This window comes from Eretmochelys imbricata, chromosome 10 (assembly GCF_965152235.1).
Source record: "Eretmochelys imbricata isolate rEreImb1 chromosome 10, rEreImb1.hap1, whole genome shotgun sequence".
In the NCBI taxonomy this organism is placed as follows: domain Eukaryota; kingdom Metazoa; phylum Chordata; order Testudines; family Cheloniidae; genus Eretmochelys; species Eretmochelys imbricata.
The window spans coordinates 84,705,310-84,732,433 of record NC_135581.1 but is presented as its reverse complement, the minus strand read 5'-3'; the positions used below and the strand labels follow the sequence as shown (position 1 = coordinate 84,732,433).

Here is a 27,124-nt window from a genome sequence, read left to right as displayed (position 1 = left end):
ACGCGCAGACACAACTGCACACGTGGGGGCTGATGCCAGGCTCTGTGGGTTGGGTCTGGGGGCTCAAGGGCTGACTCTTCAGCAGGGATGAGAGGCTGGGCCCAATCCTGTGGCAAGGGGTGAATCCCAGGGCAATACCCCAGCCCTGCCTGCTAGTCTATACCCCTGAGAGCAGCCTGTGCATCCAGCCACCCAGCCCCAGAGGGGAGGTGGAGGCCCCGGCCTGTCACGGGGCGGCTGCGAGCTCGCCAGAGGGAGGGGGCAGAGGCATGTGGGGCTTGGCTGGGAACATGCAGGAGAAACTGTTGGGGGCAGGGGGTGGGAATGGGGGGTGCGGGGGGGGGCGAGGAGCTGAACTCTCACCCCTGCCATCCTGGGCGACCTCCCCCTCGTACTGGGCACTGGCCACTGCTCGCCTCTGCTCGGCGCTGAGCCGCGCGTGCTGCTGGGGGTCACGGCTGAGGCCTGGGCGCTGGGGAAGCCCAGCAGCTGGGCTGGGCTGAAAACCACCTGCAAAGGAGCCGCAGCATCACAGCACGGAACAGCTGGGCCGGTACCTGGGTCAGCAGAATGACCCCGGGGCTAAGCTCCTGTCGCCCGGGCTCTGCCCACGGGGGGTCCCAGGCCCCTGTCCCCCGGGCTCTGCCCACGGGGGGTCCCAGGCCCCTGTCCCCCGGGCTCTGCCCACGGGGGGTCCCAGGCCCCTGTCCCCCGGGCTCTGCCCACGGGGGGGTCCCAGGCTCCTGTCCCCCCAAGCTCTGCCCACAGGGGGTCCCAGGCCCCTGTCCCCCCAAGCTCTGCCCACGGGGGGGTCCCAGGCTCCTGTCGCCCGGGCTCTGCCCACGGGGGGTCCCAGGCCCCTGTCCCCCGGGCTCTGCCCACGGGGGGGTCCCAGGCCCCTGTCCCCCCAAGCTCTGCCCACAGGGGGTCCCAGGCCCCTGTCCCCCCAAGCTCTGCCCACGGGGGGGTCCCAGGCCCCTGTCCCCCGGGCTCTGCCCACGGGGGGTCCCAGGCCCCTGTCCCCCGAGCTCTGCCCACGGGGGGTCCCAGGCCCCTGTCCCCCGGGCTCTGCCCACGGGGGGTCCCAGGCCCCTGTCCCCCCAAGCTCTGCCCACGGGGGGGTCCCAGGCCCCTGTCCCCCGGGCTCTGCCCACGGGGGGTCCCAGGCCCCTGTCCCCCCAAGCTCTGCCCACGGGGGGGTCCCAGGCCCCTGTCCCCCGGGCTCTGCCCACGGTGGGGTCCCAGGCCCCTGTCGCCCGGGCTCTGCCCACGGGGGGTCCCAGGCCCCTGTCCCCCGGGCTCTGCCCACGGGGGGTCCCAGGCCCCTGTCCCCCCGGCACTGCCCACGGGGGGTCCCAGGCCCCTGTCCCCCCAAGCTCTGCCCACAGGGGGGTCCCAGGCCCTTGTCCCCCGGGCTCTGCCCACGGTGGGGTCCCAGGCCCCTGTCCCCCGGGCTCTGCCCACGGGGGGGTCCCAGGCCCCTGTCCCCCGGGCTCTGCCCACGGGGGGTCCCAGGCCCCTGTCCTCCGAGCTCTGCCCACGGGGGGTCCCAGACCCCTGTCCCCCGGGCTCTGCCCACGGGGGGTCCCAGGCCCCTGTCCTCCGGGCTCTGCCCACGGGGGGTCCCAGGCCCCTGTCCCCCGGGCTCTGCCCACGGCGGGGTCCCAGGCCCCTGTCCCCCGGGCTCTGCCCACGGGGGGGGTCCCAGGCCCCTGTCCCCCGGGCTCTGCCCACGGGGGGGTCCCAGGCCCCTGTCCCCCGGGCTCTGCCCACGGGGGGTCCCATGCCCCTGTCCCCCCAAGCTCTGCCCACGGGGGGTCCCAGGCCCCTGTCCCCCGGGCTCTGCCCACGGGGGGTCCCAGGCCCCTGTCCCCCGGGCTCTGCCCACGGTGGGGTCCCAGGCCCCTGTCCCCCCAAGCTCTGCCCACGGGGGGGTCCCAGGCCCCTGTCCCCCCAAGCTCTGCCCACGGTGGGGTCCCAGGCCCCTGTCCCCCCAAGCTCTGCCCACAGGGGGGTCCCAGGCCCCTGCTCCCTCGACCTCTGCCCACCGGGGGGGGGGAGGTCCCAGCCCCCTGCCCCCTCGAGCTCTGCCCACGTGGGGGGGAGGTCCCAGCCCCCTGCCCCCCCGAGCTGTGCCCACGTGGGGGGAGGTCCCAGCCCCCTGCCCCCCCGAGCTGTGCCCACGTGGGGGGAGGTCCCAGCCCCCTCGAGCTCTGCCCACCGGGGGGGGGAGGTCCCAGCCCCCTGCCCCCCTGAGCTCTGCCCACGTGGGGGGGAGGTCCCAGCCCCCTGTCCCCCTGTGCTCTGCTCACGGGGTGGGTGGGTCCCAGCCCCCTGCCCCCTGCCCCCCCGAGCTTTGCCCACGGGGGGGTGGGGTCCCACCCCCCTGCCCCTTGAACTTTGCCTGGGGTGGGATCCTGCCCCTCGAGCTCTGCCCACAGTGGGAATCCCAGCTCCTTCCCCCCCTGAGCTCTGCCCACTGGGGGGAGGATCCCAGTCCCCTGTCCCCCCCAAGCCCTGCCCATGGCAGAGGTCCCAAACCCCACCTCCTTAGACTTGACCCCTTTGTCCCCAGTCAGAATTCAGCTTTGTGGTTCGTTATGCTGGAGCTAGGCCCCAGCCACACGGCAGTGCAGGAAGAAGGGGTTTTGTGGGCACAAGCAGGGGTGCAACTCACGGTGAATTTGGGTGCGGGGATCACCGCGATGGCCAGCGGGGTCAGCGCCTGGATTTGCTCGGGGGCGAGTGAGGACAGGGCGATGTCCTGGAGCCCAGCTGGAGAGGGACATGGAGCAGGGCTGGCCACCACCCCAGGCTCTCCCCGGCCCCATAGCCCAGCCCCAAAGGGAACCATGCACCGGAGACCAGCGCGGGCGGGACCAAGCTAGGTGGACCCCGTGGTCTGGTCCAGTGCGGTGGTGGTGATCAGGGATGCACAGAGATTTTGGGGGGCCCAGAACAAAATCTGAAACTGAGCTTCTCCCCCACCCAAACCTACCACCCCTGAGGAGAGCCCCTGGAGAGTGTGTTGGGAGGTGGGTCTGAAAGGGGGCCTGGCCTGCACTCACCGGCCGAGGCGGCTCCTGTTCTGTGGGGCTGGGCCCAGCACCCCCCCTGCAGGTGTTGCGACCAGGGGCAAAGGTTCGCAGCACTACTCATGATTGGCCTGGCCATCCGTCCATCATGACGAGAGAGGGGCCACTGGGCAAACCTCAATGGTGCTGCATCCCCGTGCACCAGGTCGTAACGTCACCAGGTTTGGGGGCCCTGTCAAACAGGGGACCCAGGGCAAACGCCCCCTCCCCTCCCCACCCGCCCCCCAGGGAAGCCCTCATGGGGGCACTGACCTAGCTGGGATCAGCCTTCTGGTCTAGCAGCTGGAGCTGGATAAAGTCAGGCTGGAAATAAGGCCTAAATATTTACCAGTGCGTCATTAATCACTGGCCCTGTGGCCCAAGGGCCTGGGGGAGTCTCCACCACTGGCCAGGCTTACATCCTGATTGGGGGTTTTCTGCTCTGGGTCATTGTGGGGCTGGTCTCTGGCCTGTGCTAGGCTAGTCGGACTAGATGGGCACAGCGGTCCCCTCTGGCCTTGGGATCTGGGACTCTTGAGGGGAGGGGAGCTGAGCTGGTTCCACTGAGCTGGTTGGACCCAGGGGCCTGGTCTAATGTGGTGGGGGAGGTTCCAGGCTGGATGGGGCCGCGGCTCTGAGCTGATGCAGGGGACCAGGGCGTTCCAGGCTAGATGGGCCGTGGGTCAGAGCTGATGCAGGGGGCCAGGGCATTCCAGGCTAGATGGGCCGTGGGTCAGAGCTGATGCAGGGGGCCAGGGCATTCCAGGCTAGATGGGCCGTGGGTCAGAGCTGATGCAGGGGGCCAGGGCATTCCAGGCTAGATGGGCCGTGGGTCAGAGCTGATGCAGGGGGCCAGGGCGTTCCAGGCTAGATGGGCCGTGGGTCAGAGCTGATGCAGGGGGCCAGGGCGTTCCAGGCTAGATGGGCCGTGGGTCAGAATGATGCAGGGGACCAGGGCATTCCAGGCTAGATGGGCCGTGGGTCAGAATGATGCAGGGGACCAGGGCGTTCCAGGCTAGATGGGCTGTGGGTCAGAGCTGATGCAGGGGGCCAGGGCGTTCCAGACTAGATGGGCCGTGGGTCAGAGCTGATGCAGGGGGCCAGGACGTTCCAGGCTAGATGGGCTGTGGGTCTGGTCTGTCTTACACACAGGGGACGCTAGGAGTTGCAGGGCACTGGCCAGGCAGTTCAGAGCAGAAGGCCCATTCCCACACTCCCCCACTTCACAGTCCTCAGCTGCTCTGCCTCCCACCACCTTTCCCAGAGCCCTACTGCCCCGCCCCACCCAGCCCCCCTCACCTGCCAGTGTTCCGATCTCAGTGAAGATTTCGGGGCCCCAGCTGCTAACGGGGCCAAATGCCGAGCGGGACGTCAGCAGCTCAGCCAGCGTCTCCAGCTGCCTCTCCGAGCAACCAAGCCACAGGGAGCCCACGAACGGGGCAGCCTGGCTGTGAGAGAAGGGAGCAGAACCCATGTCAGACCCATCCCCCTGAGTCACTGCCTCCGCCCCCAACACTGATGGCCAGCTGAGACAGGGCTGGCACCCAGGAACCTCCCCACAAGTGCCCCCAAGGCTGACACTGCTCCCCTGGACCAGCACACACGTCTCACACCCCACTGCTGGACAACTCCCAATTGCCTCTCGCTCTCTGGCTGCTGGACTCAGAGCAGCATTAACACCTATAAACCGGGACTCTGAACTCCAGCCCCCAAAGGGCCCCCCCCAGTCCCTCCCCGTGGCTGCTCCCCCAGTCCCAGACCTGAACTCCCGGCTGTTCAGCATCCGCATCTCGTCGGCACGGAGACCACACAGGAGGTGCCCGAGGGCAGCCAGCTCTGGGAGTGCCAGGCCTGCACACTCACCCCACTCTGGCGCAGAAAGCTGGAGACCGTGGCTTGCATCTGGGGGGGAAGAGCGGCCCCTGTCAGCATAGCCCAGGGCAGCCCCCTCAGCCCCAGCCAGACCCACACTCAGCGGGCAGCAGGGCTGGGCCCCAGCCCCGATCCCCATGAGCAGGGGCTGGGCTGGGAAGCGGGGCCAGGGGCTTTTGGGGCACAGGAGGGCTGGGCTCCTTGCCATGGCCCAGGGGCACTGAATGAGGCCTTACCTGTCTTGCTGTCCAGCCTTCCAGGACCCCCAGGACAGAGAGGGCCCCCCAGTTGGAGAGCTCAGCTCCTGCTCGCTCAGCTGGGTGGCCAGTAGGCCCAGCTGCAGGACACGAACTGGCTGCATGGGCTGGGCGGTTCCAAACAGCTGCAGGGAACGAAGGACAGGACAGCATGTTGCAAGCATGGTGCCCCCCCAGCACAGCTCCCCTTCCCCCCAGTGGGCACGGCTCCTCCCAGCACGGTTTCCCTCCCCCCAATGGATGCAGCTCCCCCCTCCCCCCTATGGGCACGGCTCCCCCCTCCCCCCAATGGACACGGCTCCCCCCTCCCCACGATGGGCACGGCTCCCCCCAGCACAGCTCCCCAGGCTCTCCTATGCCCCAGCTCTTAACAGCCCCTTGGAGGAGCCCTTCAGTGTCCCAGACTCTGAGGGTCCCACCCGACCTTCAGGGCAGGGCACGTGAGCCTCTGGGCCGCAGCCCTGCAGCGTCTTCCCCAGGAGCTCTGCCCTGCCAGTCCAGCTGGGCCGAGCTGCAGTCTCTGGGCGAGCGATGCCCAGCAGCACACGCCTGCAGCGCCGGCAGGCAGCCTTGTCCAGCCAGAGCCAGTGTATTAGTCCTGCGCACGGCCTGGGAAGGCCTTCGGGCAGCACAGAGCCGCCCGGGTTCAGCCATTATCCAGCCTGGCCAAGCCAGGCTCCCCAAGCCAGGCTGCTGAAGGAACCATCTTGGTTCCCCTCCCTCCCGGCCCCGTTGTGTCGGTCCCAGGGGAGCTCCTGGGTCTCCCCAGAGACCAGGTCTGATCCCAGCCCAGTAGGATTCTGTCCATGGCCAGATTCCTGCAGAGCTCACATTGTTAGCTGTGAAATAACCCTTGGGCTTCCCATTGTCCCTCCAGATCCTGCAGTGATGTGGGTCCATAACGGCCCATTCCTAGAGAGCTGGGGCCAGCCTGTCGGGGCCCTGCACAGGAACGTCCCCCCAGTACTAAAACAGACACGTCCTTCTAATACAAAGCGAATGGGGGTCCCCTTGAGCTGCTCAGAGGCCTAAGAAATTGCTTAGTGGGCTTAGGCCCAGCGCTGGCTCTGCACTTATCTCACCCCAGACAGTCAGACTGACCCAGACAGCTCATGCCCTGCTTCAAGAGCAGCTTTTAACCGTTCGCTCTGCATCTAGCAATGCAAAGCACAGAGGGAAACTGAGGCACATACAGGCATCATAAAAATATTACCAAAATTCTCACATTTGACACAGCCTAGCAAGCACACCTCTCCTCCCCTCCCTGCAGCAAGCCCAGCTTCCCCCCACTGCTGGCTGCCCAACTGAGTAAGCCTGGATCCCCCCTCCCCCACTTGATGAGTACAGCTCCCCCCACCCTCTTCCCTGCCTCAGTGAGCGTAGAACCCGCCCATCTCCCATTCCATGTCCCACGCACACCCTTCAGTGGTACCAGTGCTGGCTGGGACCTAACCACGGCGCTCTGCCTGCCCCAGGCCCCAGGGGTTTCAGCCAGGGCTCTGGCCACACCAGCGCCCCCAGCACAACGGCTTGTCTCTCACCTGCTTGGCTTTGCCCAGAGCGGGGCGGAGCTGCTCGGGGGAGAGTGCGGGGTCCTGACTGATGAGACCCAGGCAGCCCTCGAAGTGGGACAGAGCCACGCTGGCGATCTGTGCCGTGCTCCAGGCCGCAGGGCAGGTGGCACGCATGTCAGCACAGCTGGGAACAGGGTCTGCCAAGAACGAAGCGTGAGCGCCCTCCGGCCAGGGTGGTGTCACCGAGCTCTGCCCTGCCCACCCCATTCCCCACAGACGCTGCGGGGCAAGGGAGCTGGTGTGTCTGGCATTGGTGGAGCCTCCCACTGCGGGGACACATGGAGATGGTACTGCGCTGGAGGGGGGGCCTGTCCCGGGTTGGGAGGACACACGGAGATGGCCCCGCGGCAGTTAGGGGGCCTGCCCCAAAGGGGAAGGACACATGGAGATGGCACCCCCTGGGGTGGGCTGCCCGGGGGAGCAGGAAAGGTGATGGTACTGTGCTGGGGGAGGGGATGGGGCAGAGAACGGGCAGTGCCAGTGGGGCTGTGTGACCCCGCAGTCTCACCTTGTCCCCCCACCGGGCTGCTCCTCACCAGCCAGGCCACCAGCGCCTCCTTCCGGCTCCTCACCCTTCCCTGGGCACCAGGGGCTTGGCACAGCCGGCCTGGCTCGCTCTGCTCCCACTCCCGCTGGCTCTGCAGCAGCTGCTCCAGGGTGTCTCTGCTCCGCACCTCCTGGGGGACACAAGAGTGAGCAGGGCTGAGCATGGAGCTTGCTGCAGCACCCACCTGAACGGGGCATGGCTAGTGTGGGACACACGGGGGGCACAGCACAGGATATGTGGGTGAAGGGGAGGGCGGGGCGGGGCACGGCATGGGGGTTGGTGGGGCAGGGCACAGCCCAGCTGACATGAGAGGCCCAGGACAGAGGAGAGGGGTGGGCCCCAGCATGAGACGCGTGGGGGGTGGAGGGCAGGGACCAGCCTGGCCAGTGTGGGACACACAAAGGGATGGGGTGCAGCTGGTGTGGCGTCGGTGGAGGGACAGGGCGATGGGGCGACAGGGTGAAGCACAGGCAAGGCGACGAGACCCAGGACGGGCGGAGGGATGAAGCGTGGGAGGACGAGGCAGAGGGACGGGCAGGGCGATGGGCAGGGTGACGGGGAGAGGGGATGGGGCGATGCGGGGAGGGGGCAGGCAGAGGGACAAGGCGGAGGGATGGGGCAGAGCGATGGGGTGCAGGGACAGACGGGGCGATGGGACGGGCGGAGGGATGAAGTGCGGGAGGAACGGAGGGATGGGCAGAGGGATGGGGTGGAGGGACAGATGGGGCGACGAGATGGGCGGAGAGACTGACCGGGGTGTGGGAGGATCAGAGGGATGGGCAGAGGGACAGGCAGGGAGACGGAGGAAGGGGACGGGCGGAGAGACAGACCGGGGAGAGGGATGAAGTGCGGGAGGAACGGAGGGATGGGCAGAGGGATGGGGTGGAGGGACAGATGGGGCGACGGGATGGGCGGAGAGACTGACCGGGGTGTGGGAGGATCAGAGGGATGGGCAGAGGGACAGGCAGGGAGACGGAGGAAGGGGACGGGCGGAGAGACAGACCGGGGAGAGGGATGAAGTGCGGGAGGAACAAAGGGATGGGCAGAGGGATGGGGTGGAGGGACAGATGGGGCGACGGGATGGGCGGAGAGACTGACCGGGGTGTGGGAGGATCAGAGGGATGGGCAGAGGGACAGGCAGGGAGACGGAGGAAGGGGACGGGCGGAGAGACAGACCGGGGAGAGGGATGAAGTGCGGGAGGAACGGAGGGATGGGCAGAGGGATGGGGTGGAGGGACAGATGGGGCGATGGGATGGGCGGAGAGACTGACCGGGGTGTGGGAGGATCAGAGGGATGGGCAGAGGGACAGGCAGGGAGACGGAGGAAGGGGACGGGCGGAGAGACAGACCGGGGAGAGGGATGAAGTGCGGGAGGAACAAAGGGATGGGCAGAGGGATGGGGTGGAGGGACAGATGGGGCGACGGGATGGGCGGAGAGACTGACCGGGGTGTGGGAGGAACAGAGGGATGGGCAGAGGGACAGGCAGGGAGACGGAGGGAGAGGACGGGCGGAGAGACAGACCGGGGAGAGGGATGAAGTGCGGGAGGAACGGAGGGATGGGCGGAGAGACTGACCGGGGTGTGGGAGGATCAGAGGGATGGGCAGAGGGACAGGCAGGGAGACGGAGGGAGAGGACGGGCGGAGAGACAGACCGGGGAGAGGGATGAAGTGCGGGAGGAACGGAGGGATGGGCAGAGGGATGGGGTGGAGGGACAGATGGGGCGACGGGATGGGCGGAGAGACTGACCGGGGTGTGGGAGGAACAGAGGGATGGGCAGAGGGACAGGCAGGGAGATGGAGGGAGAGGACGGGCGGAGAGACAGACCGGGGAGAGGGACGAAGTGCGGGAGGAACAGAGGGATGGGCAGAGGGACAGGCAGGGAGACGGAGGGAGAGGACGGGCGGAGAGACAGACCGGGGAGAGGGATGAAGTGCGGGAGGAACAGAGGGATGGGCAGAGGGATGGGGTGGAGGGACAGATGGGGCGACGGGATGGGCGGAGAGACTGACCGGGGTGTGGGAGGAACAGAGGGATGGGCAGAGGGACAGGCAGGGAGATGGAGGGAGAGGACGGGCGGAGAGACAGACCGGGGAGAGGGACGAAGTGCGGGAGGAACAGAGGGATGGGCAGAGGGACAGGCAGGGAGACGGAGGGAGAGGACGGGCGGAGAGACAGACCGGGGAGAGGGACGAAGTGCGGGAGGAACAGAGGGATGGGCAGAGGGACAGGCAGGGAGACGGAGGGAGAGGACGGGCGGAGAGACAGACCGGGGAGAGGGACGAAGTGCGGGAGGAACAGGGGGATGGGCAGAGGAACAGGCAGGGAGACGGAGGGAGAGGACGGGCGGAGAGACAGACCGGGGAGAGGGACGAAGTGCGGGAGGAACAGGGGGATGGGCAGAGGGACAGGCAGGGAGACGGAGGGAGAGGACGGGCGGAGAGACAGACCGGGGAGAGGGACGAAGTGCGGGAGGAACAGAGGGATGGGCAGAGGGACAGGCAGGGAGACGGAGGGAGAGGACGGGCGGAGAGACAGACCGGGGAGAGGGACGAAGTGCGGGAGGAACGGAGGGATGGGCAGAGGGATGGGGTGGAGGGACAGATGGGGCGACGGGATGGGCGGAGAGACTGACCGGGGTGTGGGAGGAACAGAGGGATGGGCAGAGGGACAGGCAGGGAGATGGAGGGAGAGGACGGGCGGAGAGACAGACCGGGGAGAGGGACGAAGTGCGGGAGGAACAGAGGGATGGGCAGAGGGACAGGCAGGGAGACGGAGGGAGAGGACGGGCGGAGAGACAGACCGGGGAGAGGGACGAAGTGCGGGAGGAACAGGGGGATGGGCAGAGGAACAGGGCCCGGGGGCCCCGGTCTCACCCTTGGGATGAGCCGGATGCTCTCCACCGGTAGCAGGAACACCAGACGTCCCAGCTGCTGCATGTCCAGGAGGCTCCAGCGCTGCGGCGGGCTGCGTGGGAAGAGCAGGGTGAGGCAGGAAGAGGCAGCGAGTGGCGCCGGGGCCGGCTCTGCAGGGCTGGGGCCCGCCTTACCCTAGCACCCGCTCCGTCAGCACCAGCCTCCCCAGCTCCTCAGCAAACCCCTCTGCCAGGCAGGCCGCTTGCAGCTCCTCCAGGCACAGCAGCAGGCTCTCGGGCTGGATGTGGGCAGCAGCCTCCGCGCCTAGGAACCCCAGCAGCGGGCCTAGAAGGTCCAGAACTTCGCCTGGGATCTCGGTCTCGGTCGGCGCTTGCTGGCAGGAGAGGGAGCAGAGCGGGTCAGGCCCTGCCCTGCCCTCCCTGCAGCTGCCTGCCAGGAACCCCTCCCCTCCTTACCAGGAGGCGCAGGGCCCTGTGGGCCAGGGCAGCCCGGCGGTGGGGCGGCAGCACCAGCAGGCTCTGCGGGCGGCTGCTCACATAGTCCAGAATCAGCCTGACCGAGTTGTTGGGCAGTTTGTCCACAAGCTTCACCCTGAAAGAGCCAGAGACACCTCACTGCAGCCGGCAGGGCCTGGGTGGGGGGAAGCAAGGCCCAGCGGGGGGCAGGGCCCATGACGGGCCGGGGCAGAGCCAGGCGACGGAAAAGGCCAAGGATACAGCGGGGCAGGGCATGAGGCAGGGCAGGACTCCGGTTGGGATGGGGTGGGGCCCGGGATGGGGGGTGGCAGAGCCAGGCAAGGGGTGGAGGGTAGCGGCTGGGACAGAGAAGTGCAGGGTTGGGTGGGGCAGGGCCCAAGGCAGGGCCCAGCAGGCACTCAGGAAACGCACCCACAGGTCTGGGGCACCAAGTCAAGGGTCCTGTGGGGACTGCTCCCCACAGGCTCTGGGGCTATACTGGCTGGGCCAGCGGCTGGGGGAAGCCGGCTCCCGGCTGTGCCTGGCCTTTGCCCTCGGCACCAGGAAGGCGAGGTGTATGGCACCCAGGGCCGGTGAGCTGTCTCCTCCCTCTGGAGAAAGGAGTCTCCAGCTTCTTGCCGTCTAACCTCAGGGGTCCCTGGAGAGCAGCTTTCCTGAACTCCTTCTGGCCAAGTCACCGCCAGCAACGCCCTCCTGGGCTTGCCCCCTGGGCTTGCTGGGCTTCTCACGAGGGGCTGGGGTGGGGGGGACGTGTCTGGTGTGGGGGCTCCTCCTGCCGCTTCAGGAGCCACTCCAGACCTTCCCACCTCAGGGCGTCCCCCTTGCTGACTGTAGCCTCCCCCTTTTAAAGCCCTCTGCCCTACCATGCCCGACTAGCAGGGCCAAGGGGTGGGGCTACCTTAGCACAGAGCCTCAATGGGGGTCTCAGTGGGGTCTGTCACACTCCCCTTCTCGGCTCCCACCAGGCAGCTGCGAAGGGACCCAGCCGCTAGGTCCCTGGGCAGTTCAAGCCTCCCAGAATCCAGCCCCCAGGGTGTAGAGTGCTCAGGCAGAGCTGGGACTCGCAATCCTGGCTCTGATGGCTCAGACTCAGTGGCCCTGGGGGCGAGCTCCCCACCTGCCTCCCGGGAATTGAGTGCCAAGAGCAGAGACGTGTTGGGCTCTATGTCCATGTGTGTCTGTGCTCTGACTGCCGGGAGCTCCCTCATCCTCAGCAGGCCACCCTCTGGGGTGACCTCCAGCAGGGGGGTCTGCACAGTCAGAATCCGTGGGAATCTGGCACCTGGCCAGACTGCGGGTCTGTACCCTAGAGTCTGCCTAGGGACTCCAAGCTTGGGGCAGGGGTGGACCCTGCAGGTTTGGACTTCCCGCACAGCATACCAGTGGTGGTAGCCAGCAGGGGGCACCCAATCAGATCTGTGACCCCAAGCAGGGGTCCCAGTGCAGGGGGTATCCATGCATGGCTGGCGGGGGTACTGGTGAGAGCAGGGAGGGGTATGCAGATCAGGTGTGTGTGTGGGGGGTACCCAGGTGGGAGAGGAGGGGGGGACCGGCTCAGCACCCAGTGCTCTTCCTGCAGCTGTTAATGCCCCATGACAGGTGAATCAGCAGGACAACCTACGGTAAATCCATGAGGAACTTTGGTCCCAGCCACACCAGCTCCTCCCCAGAGAGTCCTGGCCGCCTGCAGATTTCCTCCCAGACACACCGCCTCTGTGGACACAAAGTGAGGCTGGGCAAAGGAGACACACAGCCTCGCCTGGACCCGGCCAGGGCAGGGGTCCACAATGCATGTCTCAGAGCGGGGCTGGGGGTGCCATCACAGTGCAGAGGGCACCGGACGTCCAGGCCAGGGTCACAGTGAGCAACTCATTTCTTACCAGGCTCCCAGGCAGGCTGCTGGGACACGCATAGAGAAGCCGGAGAACCCCCAGGAAATCCGCCCTCCGACTGAATTGCTGCAGGCTGGCACAGCCCATGCCAACCACCAGAGTCCCCAGCGCCCTGCCAAGGGGACAGTGTCAGACAGCACCTCGTCCACCACCCCACTCGAGCAGAGCCAGCTCTGGTGGGGCCAGACGCTTGGGCTAGGCCCTGCCATGATGCCTCACCGAATGGTATCCTGGCTCACATTGGTGCCCGCTTCAACCTTCCTCCAGAGGAACTGGGCCTGCGGAGAAGCAGGGAGGGGAGGGGTCAGCCAGGCACAGCAGCCCAGAGCCCTCAGCCCGGCTCTGCCCTGGGAGCTTGGCTCCTCCCTCCAAAACCTGGTGACAGCATGTTACTTGCTGCTGGGACCAGGGCAGCTCCCAGAACCGGCTGCTCTGCCCCAGCAGAGTCGCTGCATCCAGGCACAGGAGTTTGAGGGGCACCAAGGGCAGGAGGCAGTCTGGCCAGATGCTCCGGGCCGGCTGCTCACGGCTGAGCCTCTGCAGGGGAGACACAGCCTGTGACCCAGGAGAACACGGCACCATGGGCGGGCAGAGTGAGAGCCAGGTCCTGCTGCATAGGGAGCTGGGCTCGGCACAGCTATCCGTGCAGGCCCCTCAATATCCCCCCCAGGTCCTGCCCACTCTGCACCTCCAGTGCCCCGACCTCTGCCCCCCAGCCCAACATCCCCAGACCCTCTCCTCTCCGCCCAACAGCCCTCAGCGTCCCCTCCAGCCCCCAGCCCCCTGGTACCTGCAGAGCCTGCAGCAGGGCTGCCTTCTGGGGGGCCGAGAGCAAAGGCAGAGCGGTGGCCAGGCATTCACACGCCTGGGCCAGGGTGTGAGTGGGAATGGCCTGGAGGGACTCGGGCCCAAGGCCTGGCAGCAGGGGGCACAGCCTGCTCACCACACCCTCTGTCACCTGCCAGGCAAACAACAGAGGAGGAGATTTGGAGGGGGGAAGTGCGAGGCTGGGGGGCGTCCATCCTAGAGCCAGGAGGGGGGGGCAGGGGGGCTATGCCCAGAGCAGGGAGGGCTGGGGGGGGGCATAAGGGGCTGTGCCCACAGCAGGGAGGGCTGGGGGCCTGAGGGGGCCAGTGGGGGACCCAGGGGTGGAAGGCCACTACCAAAGCAGAGGGAAATTTTAACAGGGCATGAGAGAGGGGGGCACCACATCTCAGGCTACAGACACTGGGCCTGCTCCCACCCTGCAGAGCACTTCAGGGGAGTCGGGGCAGCTGCTCTGGGGAGAGCCCCACACTCACATTCTCGGTCCGGACAGCCTGCATGAGCAGCACAGACGCCTGGAAGAAAAGATGAGACTGTGAAGAGCTGGAAGCCGGAACCCTAACCTGGGGATGCGGGCCAGGCCAGGGGCAGCTTGCAGGGCAGGGAGCCCTGCACAGTCCTGTGGCATCAGGGTCTGTGTGACAAAGTGGGACTGTTCTTAATGTTTCCTCTGAATATTGTGGGGGTGCCTCAGTTTCCCCTAGGCAGTTCTTAAGTATCTAGGGGGTGGGGTAAGGGTGTATGATCATTGCAGAGCCCTAGAGGGCAGGTGTGTGCAGGGGTCTGGACACAATGAATGGCCGACACCCTGTTTCCTGGTAACTGATGGCCTGGCCCTTCCCCCCTGCAAAGGGGCCAACTGAAGGTGTTAAAAAACAAAAAAATCAGGTGGCCTCCGGGCCGGGGGAGAAAGACAGAGGGCTGGGAGGGGGCGGCGGGAGAGAGTTTCGGTTTGGGGCTGGCTGGGATATGAAGGGAGGCCCAGACCCAGGCTTTGGCCTCCCTGCCCCCCAAAATGGACCCAGCTGAGACGTCCTGTTCTCTGCACCTACAAGCTCTGTGTTAGACCATGTTCCTGTCGTTTAATAAACCTTCTGTGTTACTGGCTGGCTGAGAGTCCCGTCTGACTGCAGAGTTGGGGGGCAGGACCCTCTGGCTTCCCCAAGACGCCACCTGGGTGGACTTGCTGGGGGAAGCGCAAGGAGGGGCAGAGGATGCTGAATGCTCCGAGGTCAGACCCAGGAAGGTGGAAGCTGTGTGAGCTGTGTGTCCTGCAGTCTGCTCCCAGAGAGGAGACTTCCCCAGAGTCCTGACTGGCTTCGTAGGGAGCAGGTCCAGAGCATCGCCCGGTAACTCTGTGACAGTCTGTATGTGGCTGCCCAGGCTGCAGCATTGGGCGGCTTGGCAGGGTCACTGGTATGTGTGATAGAGTGGGAATTTTCTGTAATACTGTCTTAAATCCAATGTGTGCCTCAGTTTCCCCTGTATTTTGCATGGCTACGGGGCGGGGGAGAAACTGTCTGCTCTCAGGGCCCCACCTCATCTCTATGGAAACCCAATCGCCAGGTCACTGACATGGACCCCAAGGGAGCTGAAGTTCCCCGCAAAGTGCCAGCTCGAGCCCAAAGGCCGGGGAAGGTGCAAGGACAGGAGCCGGCTGCTGGAGGGAGTCGGGGCTCTCACCGGGGATCTGACGAAGGAGCTCAGACCGAGCTCTTGTCTCCGCTTCCAACACTCCAGCAGCCCAGCTGTGCCCCTGCAGCGCTTCAGTGCAGACACTGCCGACCTGGTGCGGGGGTCTCCCGAGGGTAGGAACCCATCTACCCAGGAGGCACTGTCTACACCAGGACCCAGGTTGGCTTAACTCAGGGGGTGGACTTTTCACACCCTTGGCTGATGCAGTTAAACTAACTTGATTTTCTAGCACAGACCAGGCCTGAGAGAGACAGACGGAGCCTGAACTGGGCTTCACGGCAGCGGGGCTGGTGAAGTGCTCTGGGCTGGCCAGCATGGACCATTTCTCTGTGCTGCCTGAAGGGCTCCCTAGGCTGTGTCCAGGTGACTATAACCCGACTGGTTTCAGAGTAACAGCCGTGTTAGTCTGTATTCGCAAAAAGAAAAGGAGTACTTGTGGCACCTTAGAGACTAACGAATTTATTTGAGCATGAGCTGTAGCTCACGAAAGCTCATGCTCAAATAAATTCGTTAGTCTCTAAGGTGCCACAAGTACTCCTTTTCTTTTTATAACCCGACTGTTTTCACAGCGTGCGCGTCCCTGCAGCCACTGGGCGAGGTGCTTAGTCCCTGCAGAGTGGGTGAGTCTCTGCCAGGCTGTTGCAGTTGGACTCGCTGGGCAGAGCTCACCCTGTGAAGCAGGAGGGCTGGAGCCCCAGAGATTCAGTCTCTGGAGGCAGGGAGGCTGCACGGCCAACCCTGAAGGATGAGTGACCCCCTTTGGGGGACTGTTCCAAAACTGGGGGTGTAGCACTGATCCTGTGGCTCCGCCCGAGCACTCAGCTCCCTGATCTTTGCCAGAGTTGGGGGTGATGTCCAGCTGCCCGTGGGCAGGGCGGCCTGTACAGCGCAATGTGTGCCCTGCACACAGTGAGCTCCTGGGATGCCTTGGCACATGGAGCACCTTGGCAAGCCCATGAAGGCTCCAGGTGGCTGGGCTAGGCTGGGCTGGTCACCCTCCTTCCCCACACAGGGCCCCCAGCAGCCAGCAGTGTGTCCCAGACGTGCCTGCCGCAGAACACGTCCCTGCTGCATGGTGTGGCCTGGTGCCCAGGTGCGGCTCCGGGTATGAGAGACAGCAGGGGGCACTGGGGTTCAGGGAGGGTGAGCAGGCTGGGTACTCACCTGGGCAGGTGTCAGGTGTGCAGCCTGCAGTTCTGGAAGGAGAGCCCTGACCTGTGCGGCTGACAGGTGCTGCAGGAACCTCACCCCCAGCTCTGGAACAATGCCTCGCCAGGCGCGCAGCTCCCGCGGCCGGACAGCAGCCAGGCTGGCAGAGCGCAACAAATCCGCCAGCACGTAAGCAACCTGCAAGCAGGAGGGGAGAGCATGCTGGAAGGGGGTGTAGGGCTTGGGAGGATATTTTGGGGGAATAGGAATTCCAAGTGATCTTTTCCCTGATTCTTTGTCTAAATCACTTGGGGGCGGCAGTGTACCCTCCAAGGGCAAAGGGTTTGTGCCTTGGGGAAGTTTTTAACCCCTGCAAACAGAGCCAGCTCAGCCAGCACCTTGCCCGTCAGCCATGTTCCCCTGCAGCTCAGAGCAAGAGCCAACCAACACGGGCCCTGGCCACTCAGCCGTCACCCCAGCAGCCCCCCAAGCCAAGCCCTTCACGCTACGGCCCCTGGGCTCCAGGCATGATGGTAGCAGAGCCCAGCCCTGGCCCTGATGACTCCTCTGCCTCGCCGCTTGGCACTGGCTCTGCCCCGAGGCTGGCTTCCAAGGGGCTTTTGCTCCCTCCCAGAGGGAGGCCAGGCCTGGGCCTACATCCTGCTGGCCCCACGGCTCGGGGCAGGACAGTCATGTTCCTGCACACACACAGGAGCCCCCACAGCAGCTCCGCTCACCCGTCCATGCTGGCGCAGCACCCCATTGGCAGCGCATGCTAGCAAGCTCCGCTCCACCGGCCCCAAGGGGTCACGCAGTGGGGCCAGGGCCTGCAACTCTTCAGGGCTCAGATAGCAAGCAAGGACCCCCAACCTGGAGAGTGAAGAGAAGTCCCTTAACTGGGGGCAGGAGCCTGGGCCCCACAGAGTGAGCCTGCCCCAAGGAATGGCATCACCCTGACCCCCCACGGGCCCTGCAGGGACGACCTGACTCCCCACTATGGGCCCTGCAGCGACGACACGACCCCCACAACCTCCCCACAATGACACAAACCCCACGAGATGACACGACCCCTACATGGCAACACAAGCCCCAGGACCCCCCTCAGGCCTTGCAGCAATGACACGACTTCCCCACCCCCCCGCGGGCTCCCCTCACCTGTGCACCTGCTCCTCACCAGCCCCACGGCTCATGTTTATCAAGCTGTGAGCCACATGGCGCCCCTGGGCCAGCCCCAGCCGGACATCCTGCCAACCGTCTGCCAGCCCCTGGATCTGTGCAGCAGAGACAGGCCTAGTGCACTCGAGGGGCATCACCACCAAATCCTTTGCAACACTCAGCTGCCAGGGGCATGGGGGGATCCCAGCCCTTGGGGGTGCAGGGCCTAGAGGTGAGGATCCTGGGAAGTGGGGGATCCCAGCCTTTGGGGTGCACAATGTGACGTTATGAGTGTAATATAATACCTCATTGAAGGGTGACAGAGCCACTCTCCTTACATTAGTGATCACTTTAGATAAGCTATTACCAACAGGAGAGTCGGTTTGTTTGGGAGGGTGAGAAAACCTGGATTTGTGCTGGAAATGGCCCACCTTGATTATCATACGCATTGTAAGGAGAGTGATCACTTTACATAAGCTATTAACAGCAGGAGAGTGGGGTGGGGGGAGAGAAAACCTTTTGTAGTGATAAACACCCATTTTTTCATGATTTGTGTGTATAAAAACAAACATCTTCTGTATTTTCCACAGTATGCATCCGATGAAGTGAGCTGTAGCTCACGAAAGCTCATGCTCAAATAAATTGGTTAGTCTCTAAGGTGCCACAAGTACTCCTTTTCTTTTTGTCTGTATATTGATCTTTTAACCAACACTCTCTCTCTTTTCTTTTTTAATAAATGTTAGTTTAGTTAATAAGAATTGACTATAAGCATGTATTTGGGGTAAGATCTGAGTTATCATTTGACCTGGGTCTGGGGCTTGGTCCCTTTGGGGTCAGGAGAACCTTTTCTTTTATATGATGAAATAAGATTTTCAGAATTTATCATCCTATGTTTGACGTGTGTGTCTGGCTGGAGGCCTGCGGCTAGCTACTTTAAGGGCACTGCGTTGTTTGGACGTCTGAGAACCCAGGGAGGTGCTATAGAAGCTGTTTTGGGCTGGCTGGGTAAATCTAAGTATTGGAATATCCACCACCGTCTGGGATTTGTCTGCCCCGTTCTGTTTGCAGTTCACCCGGATTGAATGACCTCAGCGGGCTCCCACAGGCAGCACCGTCACACAGGGCATGGGGGGATCCCAGCCCTTGGGGTGCCGGGCCTGGAGGGGTCCCAGCTCATGGGGGTGCAGAGCCTGGAGGGGTCCCTGCCCTTGGGGGTGCAGGGCCTGGAGGGGAGGCTCCTGAGGCCTGGGGATGCGGGAACACTGGGACTGAGCCTGGGAGGCAGGGAGTGACACAGAAATGGCCCCGTGCGACAGAGCCAGTGGCCCCAGGACAGAACGGACATGGGATCAGCCCCCACCAGCGGTGACTTTGTCAGGGGCTAGAGCTCCAACACGGCCGAGCCGCCGGGCCCGCTGGCTGGACGGTGCCGCATCCCCACCTGCTGAGGAGTGAGCTGCACAAAGCGACGAAGTGGCAGGCGAGGCAGCAGGGGCTGGATGGTGCGGAGGAAGCCCGGGCGCCATGTGGGCACGTCCCCGAGGAGCTGAACCTGCAGCAGCAGCTTGGCAAAGGCACTTTTCTGCACCAGCTTCATGTGGGCGCTGTGAGTCCCCTGAGCCGCTAAGCTGGAGGGGCGGCACGTTAGAGCTAGAGTTAGAGCTGGCAAGGCCTAGAGAGAACCCCACTGAACTCAGCCCGCCCAGTGCCAAGCTGGCTTGGCTCCCCTCCCCCAGCACCCCCAGGAGGCACCCCAGCACCCGCTCCTCAGCCCTGGGGCACCCCCACGCTGGACTGGACATGTGGGAGCTGGGGGTCAGAGCAGGGGCTGGGTGACCAGGTGCTGGGGGCTGATCTGGTGCGTGTGTGAGGGGACCGGGGCACACTACAGGGCGAGTGGGTTATGGGGCTCTGGGGCTCAGCGTGGGAGTGGCATTACCAGGTGTCAGGGGCTCAGAATTGGGGGGCAGTTTGGGGTGAGATGGGTCTAGGGCTGAGGCAGGGGGTGTTACGGGGGAACGTTCCAGGGCCTCACTCACACGCTCTCGTTGGCCAGCAGGGCAGGTGGGACCCTCACGATGTCGGACGCGGCCATGAGCGGTATGAACTGCGACAGGTCAACGAAGAGCTGCGGGGTGAGCTGGGGGAACCGGCCCATCAGCTGCGAGGCGAGAGGCTGCAGCAGCTGCCCATCCGACATGGGAGCCTGCGGGAGCAGCCGGTTAGGGCTCCCCACACTCTGGCAGGACCCCAGCCCTTGCGGGCCAGATGACCCCATGCCCACACGAGGAGACCCCCCTAACGTGGGCCAGTGACCGCAATGCACCCTCGTCTCCAAGGCACCAGTGACCTTCCCCCCCCCCCTCCCCCAGGTGCGTGCTGCCCACCTGCAGCCGGGGCCAGGAGCGGTGCAGCAGGGGCAGGAAACGCCGCACTGCCTCGCTCTCCGCCGACTGCGGCAGCTGCAGGTATTCCTGTGGGGAAGGACAGAGCGTCACAGCGGGGCCCACGGAGCTGCGTGGCCAGGGCGGGGCCCAGCAAGCCGAGTAGGCTGGAGTCCCCATCAAACACAAGAGCTAGTGCCAGGGCAAGGTGCATGGGCTGCAGGAAAGTGGCAAGTGTCTTACTGGAGTACAGGGCACCCGCCTCACCCGGGGGCACCTATGGAATCTGCGGCCGCGGGGAGGGGCTCTTGCCAGGGAGGGAGTGGAAACAGCTCCCAGGCCCTGCTGAGCGGGGTCAGTACCTGCACAAGGACTTCCAGCACCGGGGAACCCTCTTCTCTTTGGATCAGATCCCAGAGCACAGGCTGCAGGAGAGAACAGGAGAGCTCTCAGCAAGGGACCCTCCGCTGGCCCTTCCCCCAGGCACCCCTCGATCCCCAGCATGCCTACAGCTACCCTCCGATCCCCTGGGAAGGGGAATAAACTGCATTTGCCACTAGGGCGCTGGTGCCAGAGACAGAGAGGCCAGAGGTGGGACTTCTCCAGAGGTCTGGGCTCTTTCCCTCTGTCACTCTCCTGGCCCCAGGACAGTCCTGGATTCCAGCAGACCAACAGGGGCTCTTATTCCAGAGATGGGTTAATCTGGGCCCCTGGCTGTGCAGACCTGACCCTTCCCCACAGCGCAGGAGTCACTGGGCTGTCTGGTGCAAATGGGGCAGGGGAACGCCAGGGCAGCTGGGACTGTGCTCCCTGCAGTGGGCCACCGTGAAACCAAAAGGAAACTGCGTTAACCAAAGGCCTCCGGGCCCAGCGCTGCCCAACGGTGCCAAGCCTGATGGGACCCAGAATCTCAGGGGGAGGTTTGGGGGGACTACGCAATTGCTCAGCTGGCTGTTAAATTACCCATTAAGCCAGTTCCAGGGCTGGCCCCCCACGGTCGCTGCTGGGGAGCATCACAAACAGGGCAGCTTGCAGCCAAGGGTTTGCTGTCGGCCCTCGCCCCAGGCTCTCTGAGGGGGTCTGCTGGAGCTCGGCACATGGCTATAGGCTGAAGGGCCCCTCCACCCCCACAGGGCATGGAACCTAGTCGAAGGGCTCCCCAGCAATGAACCCTAGGAAGCAGCACGAGTCGCTGCAGCTCGCGGGCCCTGCCAGAGAGCGCCGCTGCTCGCCCGGCGTTGCTGGCTCCCGTTCTGGAAAGATGTGCTGGGTGGCCGGCAGTTCTCTTGGGGCTTCAAGGGGGTTCTGGGTTCAGCAGCATTCACAGACCTCAGTTTGCAGCTGCTCAAAGCGCTTGGTCTCCTGCTCTCCCGGCAGGTTTGCCTTCCATGCCAGACAGCTCTGCCCTCGGCATGCCTGATGGACACACACCAGCCTGCCCTGCACATGGCACCTGCCTTGGGTAGTTCCACCACAACCACTTCTGCACTTTGGCAGGGGTTAGACTAGATGGCCTTGTGGGCCCTGTGGGTCTATGATTTGTTTAGTCCAGGCACATGAGAGGGGAGTATGGGTGAGGGAGGGGGCAGTGGGCCAGGACTTCGGAGACTGCAGATCTGTTCCCGCCACTGCTGGGCTGCAAGCCTCGTGCACCTGGTGTCAGGCTCCGTGAGAAGCTCAGCTTTCATTGTGAACCAAGCACGTGGCTGCAGAGGGAGCCTTGAAAACAAGCCCCAGAACAGCCCTGAAAGCCGGCGGCCAAGCAGCAGACACAGAATTCATTCTCTTGTCAGATCTCATGGTGTTTAGAGCCTGACTCAGGGATTCTGGCCTCCCCGGGCTGGGACATAGTGTCCTTGCAGCATCCAGTGCTGGGGGGCCTGCTCTCCACGGGAGGCTTGTGGTCGTCATACAGAGCTGATGACAAGAGCAGTTCGGGATCTGTCTGACCCCAGGGCACACGCACAAAGTGGCTGTGTTGGGGCTTGCAGCCCTGAGTGATCCCACACCTCGGGGTGCACCAAGGTTTGGAGCTCAGCCCCAGCATGGCTCATGCAGCGGGCCCTGGGGCTGAGGCGGGCAGGGAGCAGGAGCGTCCCACCAGCCAGGGGCAGGGAGTGGCCCCACTCACACTCAAGCAGCTCAGCAGCTCTCCCTTGAAGGAGGCGTCATGCTCCTGCCTCAAGTACTGGCCCACAGCCCGCAGGATGCTCAGGGAGGAGTTCACCTCCAGCGAGGCCCAGAAGGAGCCGTTGTCCAGGAGGCTGGAGAGCAGGATGGCCTCACTCAGCTGGTCCCTGGCTGCCTGCCCCACCTCGTCCAGCTCGGAGAAGGGCAGGGTGAAGTCCAGCAGCCGCAGGAGATAGTTCATGCTGAGGATCCAGCGGGGAGGCTCCTCCTCGCAGTGCGTGAGCTGGGACACCAGCCCCAGCAGGTAGGACGCAGGGTCCCGGCACAGCTGAGATGCGTCCACGTGAGAGGAAATAGGCAGGATATCCAGGAGGCGCTGCAGGAAGCACTGCCCATTCTGCAGGGAGTCCAGGCAGTGATCCATGAGCCAGGGCTGGGAAGACACCAAAGACTGGAGGAGGGAGGAATTCCTACACACCGGCTCCTGGAAGCTAGCGGGGTTCACCCCCCGGCACTGCTCCATCAGGCTAGCATTCCTGAGCGCCTGGGGGCTCCAGGCATGGAAATTGCAGGGATCAGAGTTCCTGAGCAGCGAGGAGTTCAGTGCCTTTGTCTGGAGCTGGCGGCCATGGCAGAGTCTGGAGATCCAGGCGCTGCGATCCGCGGATACCTCCTGCAGGCTCTCATTGGTGCACAGCCACTGTGTCCAGAGAGTCTGGTTTTCCAGAAAGCAGCTCCAGAAATCCTCCTGGCTCCAGGGGGTCCCGGGCAGCCCCTCCAGACATCTGCCGGCTTTGTGGGGCAGGGAGAGGTTGACACACAACTGCTCCATGAGAGGCTGGTTGGGACTGGGCAGCTGCAGCAGGGAGGCATTGCTACAGACCGTGATGTTGAACTGGCCAGGGAAGTACTCCCTGCACGTCCTCACCCACATGGAGTCCCCGCTGGTGGAGGAGGAATACCAGGCGGAGCTGGAGCATGCGGCCCCCAGGCCTGAGGGTGGCTGGCTGGAGCTGTCTGAGCCATTGAATAGGCTGCAGTAAAGATAGGCAGTGAAGTTGGAGATGCCAGGCAGGCCTGGGATAGTGTCATTGCAGGCAGACTCCATAACCTCGGCTGAGGGCCAGGGCTCACCCCAAGCGTCTCCAGATGCCCTCTTTGTGACTTGGGGGGGCTTGCGGGCAGGCTGCATGCAGCTCAGGATTGGTGGAGGAGATGGGAAGGTCCTAGACCTGAACCCCAGGTTCCGGGCGTTCCAGCTGATGTTGTGCCTGATGCCCCTGTTAGCAGCGGACAGAGGAGCTGGTCACGCACCTCGCTAAGCCTCCATCACCCTCTCCCTGAAGCCCATCTGCATGGGCTGGGGAAATCCCGCATGCTCGCTCTCTTCCCAAACCCTCTGGCCTTGCAATCCACACTCCACAGGCCAGGGCCCAGGGACACACTCTGCCGTCTCAGTCCTCCCACCACACCCCCCATGCCTGGGCCCTGCCTCACCGCATACCCCTCAGCCACCCCCTAGCCACGCAGCTCCTCGCCCACAGCATAAGCTGCCTCCGCCCCCAGCAGGTTCTCCTCCTCCTCTGTGCAGCACTCAGCATTCGCCTGGGACCTGGGCCCCTCTCACAGGGAGTCCCACAACTTCTCCGCCTGACCCCAGTCCCCCATGGGCCAGGAGAGCCCCCTCCTCTCCCAGGGAACGCAACCTGCCCCACAGCAAGGCCATTGGGGGCAACAGCACCTGTGCGGGAACCAGCTCCATTCACAGCCTGTTTGTTAGGGGGTGTGACAGCCATGGCTGCCATGTGATATCCCAGCCCCCCAGCTCGCACAGCTTCCCCTTGCCTTTGCAGCCCCTGTCCATGAGGAAGGAAAGGGATGTCTCTTCCTGTCCTCCCTCAAGAGGCCAGGGACGCAGCCACAGAGCTCATGGGCCCTAGGTGGCCCCAGCAGCTAGCACTGTGTCTGCCATGGCCCCAGCCAGGCCCCGCTCCGAGAGCTCCTCCAGTGACTCTCCCCAGGCAGATGAGTAGTCGGCTCTGGACCTAGGGCGGGCCAGAGGAAGGTTACGGCCGAGGCTTCTTTGCTGAAATCCCAGGAGCCCCTGAGCCCAGGACTGGGGTGACCCTGCGTGGAGCCTGGCACGAGCAGGGGCTTTCCATCTAGCAGTGCTGGGAGCCCGTGGGTCTGACGGCCAGCCACACGCCGGCCCGCATCCATGACTCACCACAGCAGGAGCTGCTGCAGGGTCCCTGAGAAAAGAGAAGGGAAGGAATGAGCGAGCGTCTGGAGCCAGGCTGTGCGGCCCGTGCCTGGTGCCTCAGTGCCCCATGAGTCCTGGGAAGGAATGACTCACCTACGGTGCACTTCCCCCCTCGATCCGACTGAGGGACGCCGAGGGCCACCGAGACCTCATCCACTAGCAAACTCGTCACACGCGAGACCTTCCTCCTGAAGCTGGTGTAGAGCGATCGGCCCACCCTCGGCAGGAGACGCTGCTTGGCCTCCTCCAGGGCCCCCCACAGGGTGTCCGCGGAGCCCCCCCCGGAGCCCAGCCCTGGCTGCTTGGTCCGGGAGATCTGCAGGAGGCTGCTGGCACTGCGGCTCAGGGAGGGCAGCACGCGGAAGGGTTTCCAGTGGTCAGGAGCCAGGACTGGGCCTCCAGGCTGCAGATGGACCCTTGGCATCCGGCGGGTGCCCTCAAACAGCTTCAGCAGCTGCGACATCCAGTCTGCGCTGGAGCTGCAGTTCCCACGGCCTGTCAGGGTGCAGTAGGTGCCCTGCAAGTCAGGGCTGCCCTGGCCCAGCACCCCAGTGGGCAGCGCCAGGTCCAGGGCCTCCCCCAGGCTGCTGAGCCGGCCCCAGTTCTGCTGCAGGAAGAGCAGCAGGGTCTGGTCTCTGCAGAAGAGGCTGAGCAGGCTGTGGATGAGGCTCTGGAGCATGTCCCAGTCACGGCTGCCCCTCAGCGAGACCAGGACGTCCCTCAGCTGCAGAGTGGGGGTCGGGGAGGGCTGAGATAGGTAATGCTGCGGCAGGCTCCCCCAGGACTTGCCCCCCAGCTCTTCCAGCTCCTGCTTCTCCAGGTGCATGGAGATGTTGTAGAGAAAGCCAGAAATCCAGCTCCTGCTGCCGCGGCTCTGCCACAGGGCCCGGAGCGGGGAACTCCCGGCCGTAGGCAGGATTCCCAGGGACTCCAGCCCCACCAGCAAGCTCCTCACCAGAGACTGCACGTCCTCCTGCCGCCTCAGGCCTGCTGGAAGGCTGGACAGGACAGAGCCACCAGACCGCCGCCCGCCCTCCAACATCAGGAAGGAGATGAGGTCCTGGACTGGGACCCCGTGCCCTTCTGGGGATACTCCTGCAGGGGAAGCCAAGCTGGCTGAAATGGCCTGGAGCAGGGCCCCAGACTGAGAACAAGGGTCACCTGGCCTCATACCCACCAAGGATCCCATCTACCTGCCCAGCAACTGTGGGTCCACATCACCCTGCAGCTGGTGATCAAGCAGCAATTCCTAGCCAATCAGGTGCAGCACATAGGCTTTCATATCTGCCCATCTGCAATTTTGGCTCAGGCCCCCCTGCCTGGGCACCTGGGAGCACGCTGGGGCAGGGCCGGTGTCTTTCAGCTCTCTGCCAAGCGCACGGTGCCCTTCAGGCTCCATAAGGCAGGACCTCCCCCAGCAACTGGCTGAGTGCGGGGCACTCCCCTCCCTCTCCCCTTCAGCTCCAGCGTGTGCAGGCTGCAGGGCCGGGACTTGCACAACACCAGCCATGCTGTGCTCATCTAGCCCTACCAACTGGTGACACCTGCCTCACACCTTCCTCAGGTCTCCGAGAGGGGCTGAGCACCTGCAGCTCCCCATGCCCCAGCTCAGTGCCGCTCCAGACCTGGCTGTCCAGGAATCCCTGGGCCCACCTGTGCATGGGGTCTGCTGCCGTGAGAGTGCCTGGGCTCTCAGCACCACCTTTGCATGTTCACCTCCCTGTCCCAGCCCTGTGACGCGAGAAACGGGTCATTGCTGTAGCCAGGCACATGCCACTCCCCAGAGAGCTGCCCACGGCGTTACTAGGCGCCCTCTTGTCATGCACAAGCAAGGGGCACCAGCCACACCGACAGGTGGCACGTTTACATCTGATCCAAGGAAATACCTTTTCATGCCACACAGCTCCGGCCAGCCACCCGAGATCGGCCCAAGGGGGCTGGGTGGGCTTTGACTTGGCACTGTCCTGGGACAGGGTTTTCAGCACTTGGCCCCAGTCAGGCCCAGGGATGTGAGGCTAGTGGGTCTGCTGGCCTGACCTGCCCTGCCACCCCAACACCTGTGCGATGGCAACCTGGGTTTCTGCTCCCTGCTGCCCCCTGGTTCCCTTGTGACGCTGAGCCGCTGCCCCTCAGGAACGTACCCCAGGAAGAGATGCTTTGCGTGCCGATGCCCCCCATGCCCCAAGCACCTCCACACTCAACCGCCAGGGGCAGAGGTTGCAGCAGCAGCAGCCAGAAGCACCAGGGGGACAAAGCCATTTCTCTGTGTTCTTATGCAGGGCAGGAGCCCCCAGAAGCCAGAGGCCGGGGAAGCTGGTGGTCACAGGGGCGTTCAGCTGGACTGGGGAGCGGGGAGCTCGCTGTCAGGGAACAGGACCTGTACCATGACACCAGAGACTGTCAGCGGGGCTGGCAGGCGAATCCCAGCTCACCTGATCTCTTTCCGCCAGCCGAGCATTACTTACACCCTGGAAGGACGAGTCCAGCTCAGAGCTACCTTACACTTTCCACTCACAGGGAGAGGAGGGGAGGAAAGCCAGAGACTGCCAGGGGCACGAGGGCAAAGGGGCAGGCGCCGGAGGCTGTGCTGGAACTCAGGAGATCTGGGTTGGTTTCCTGTCTTTGGCACAGACTCCCCTTGTAGCTTTTGGAAAGTCACTTGGGCCCAGATCCATTGAAATCAATGGACGCGAAAAGCCACAATATGGTCCTCAGCACCACGGGGGCCACATCTCAGTCAGGGTCTGTGCAGCCCCTTGCACCCCAAGCTCAGCCAGGGACTGTGCAGCCCCCAGCACCAGGGGACCCCCATCTCAGTTGGGTCCATGCAGCCCCCAGCAACATGGGCCCAGTCTTGGCTGCTGGCTCTCAGTGCTCCAGGACTACCGGCATTAATGATAATAGCTAATGCCGTGTGTCCAGTCAGCCCAAGGGCCAACATGCACCAGGAGGAGGG

At 64.5% G+C, this 27,124-nt stretch overlaps 1 protein-coding gene across 1 annotated transcript; it reads right to left on the bottom strand.

Annotated features, from left to right (window-relative positions):
- Positions 1-226: 226 nt before the first annotated feature.
- On the bottom strand, positions 227-25,829 carry STRC (stereocilin). The gene is given in 30 exon segments (XM_077829345.1): positions 227-282; positions 364-447; positions 450-510; positions 2,678-2,775; positions 4,374-4,522; positions 4,835-4,925; positions 4,928-4,976; positions 5,200-5,328; positions 6,745-6,914; positions 7,286-7,454; positions 10,200-10,290; positions 10,373-10,572; positions 10,655-10,790; positions 12,297-12,388; positions 12,556-12,679; positions 12,787-12,845; positions 12,961-13,104; positions 13,358-13,525; positions 13,869-13,907; positions 16,252-16,434; positions 16,974-17,106; positions 17,392-17,507; positions 18,833-19,019; positions 19,431-19,597; positions 19,779-19,865; positions 20,138-20,200; positions 21,907-23,185; positions 24,133-24,157; positions 24,262-25,263; positions 25,724-25,829. Coding segments are annotated over 30 exon segments (5,457 nt in total).
- Between the last annotated feature and the right edge of the window lie 1,295 nt (positions 25,830-27,124).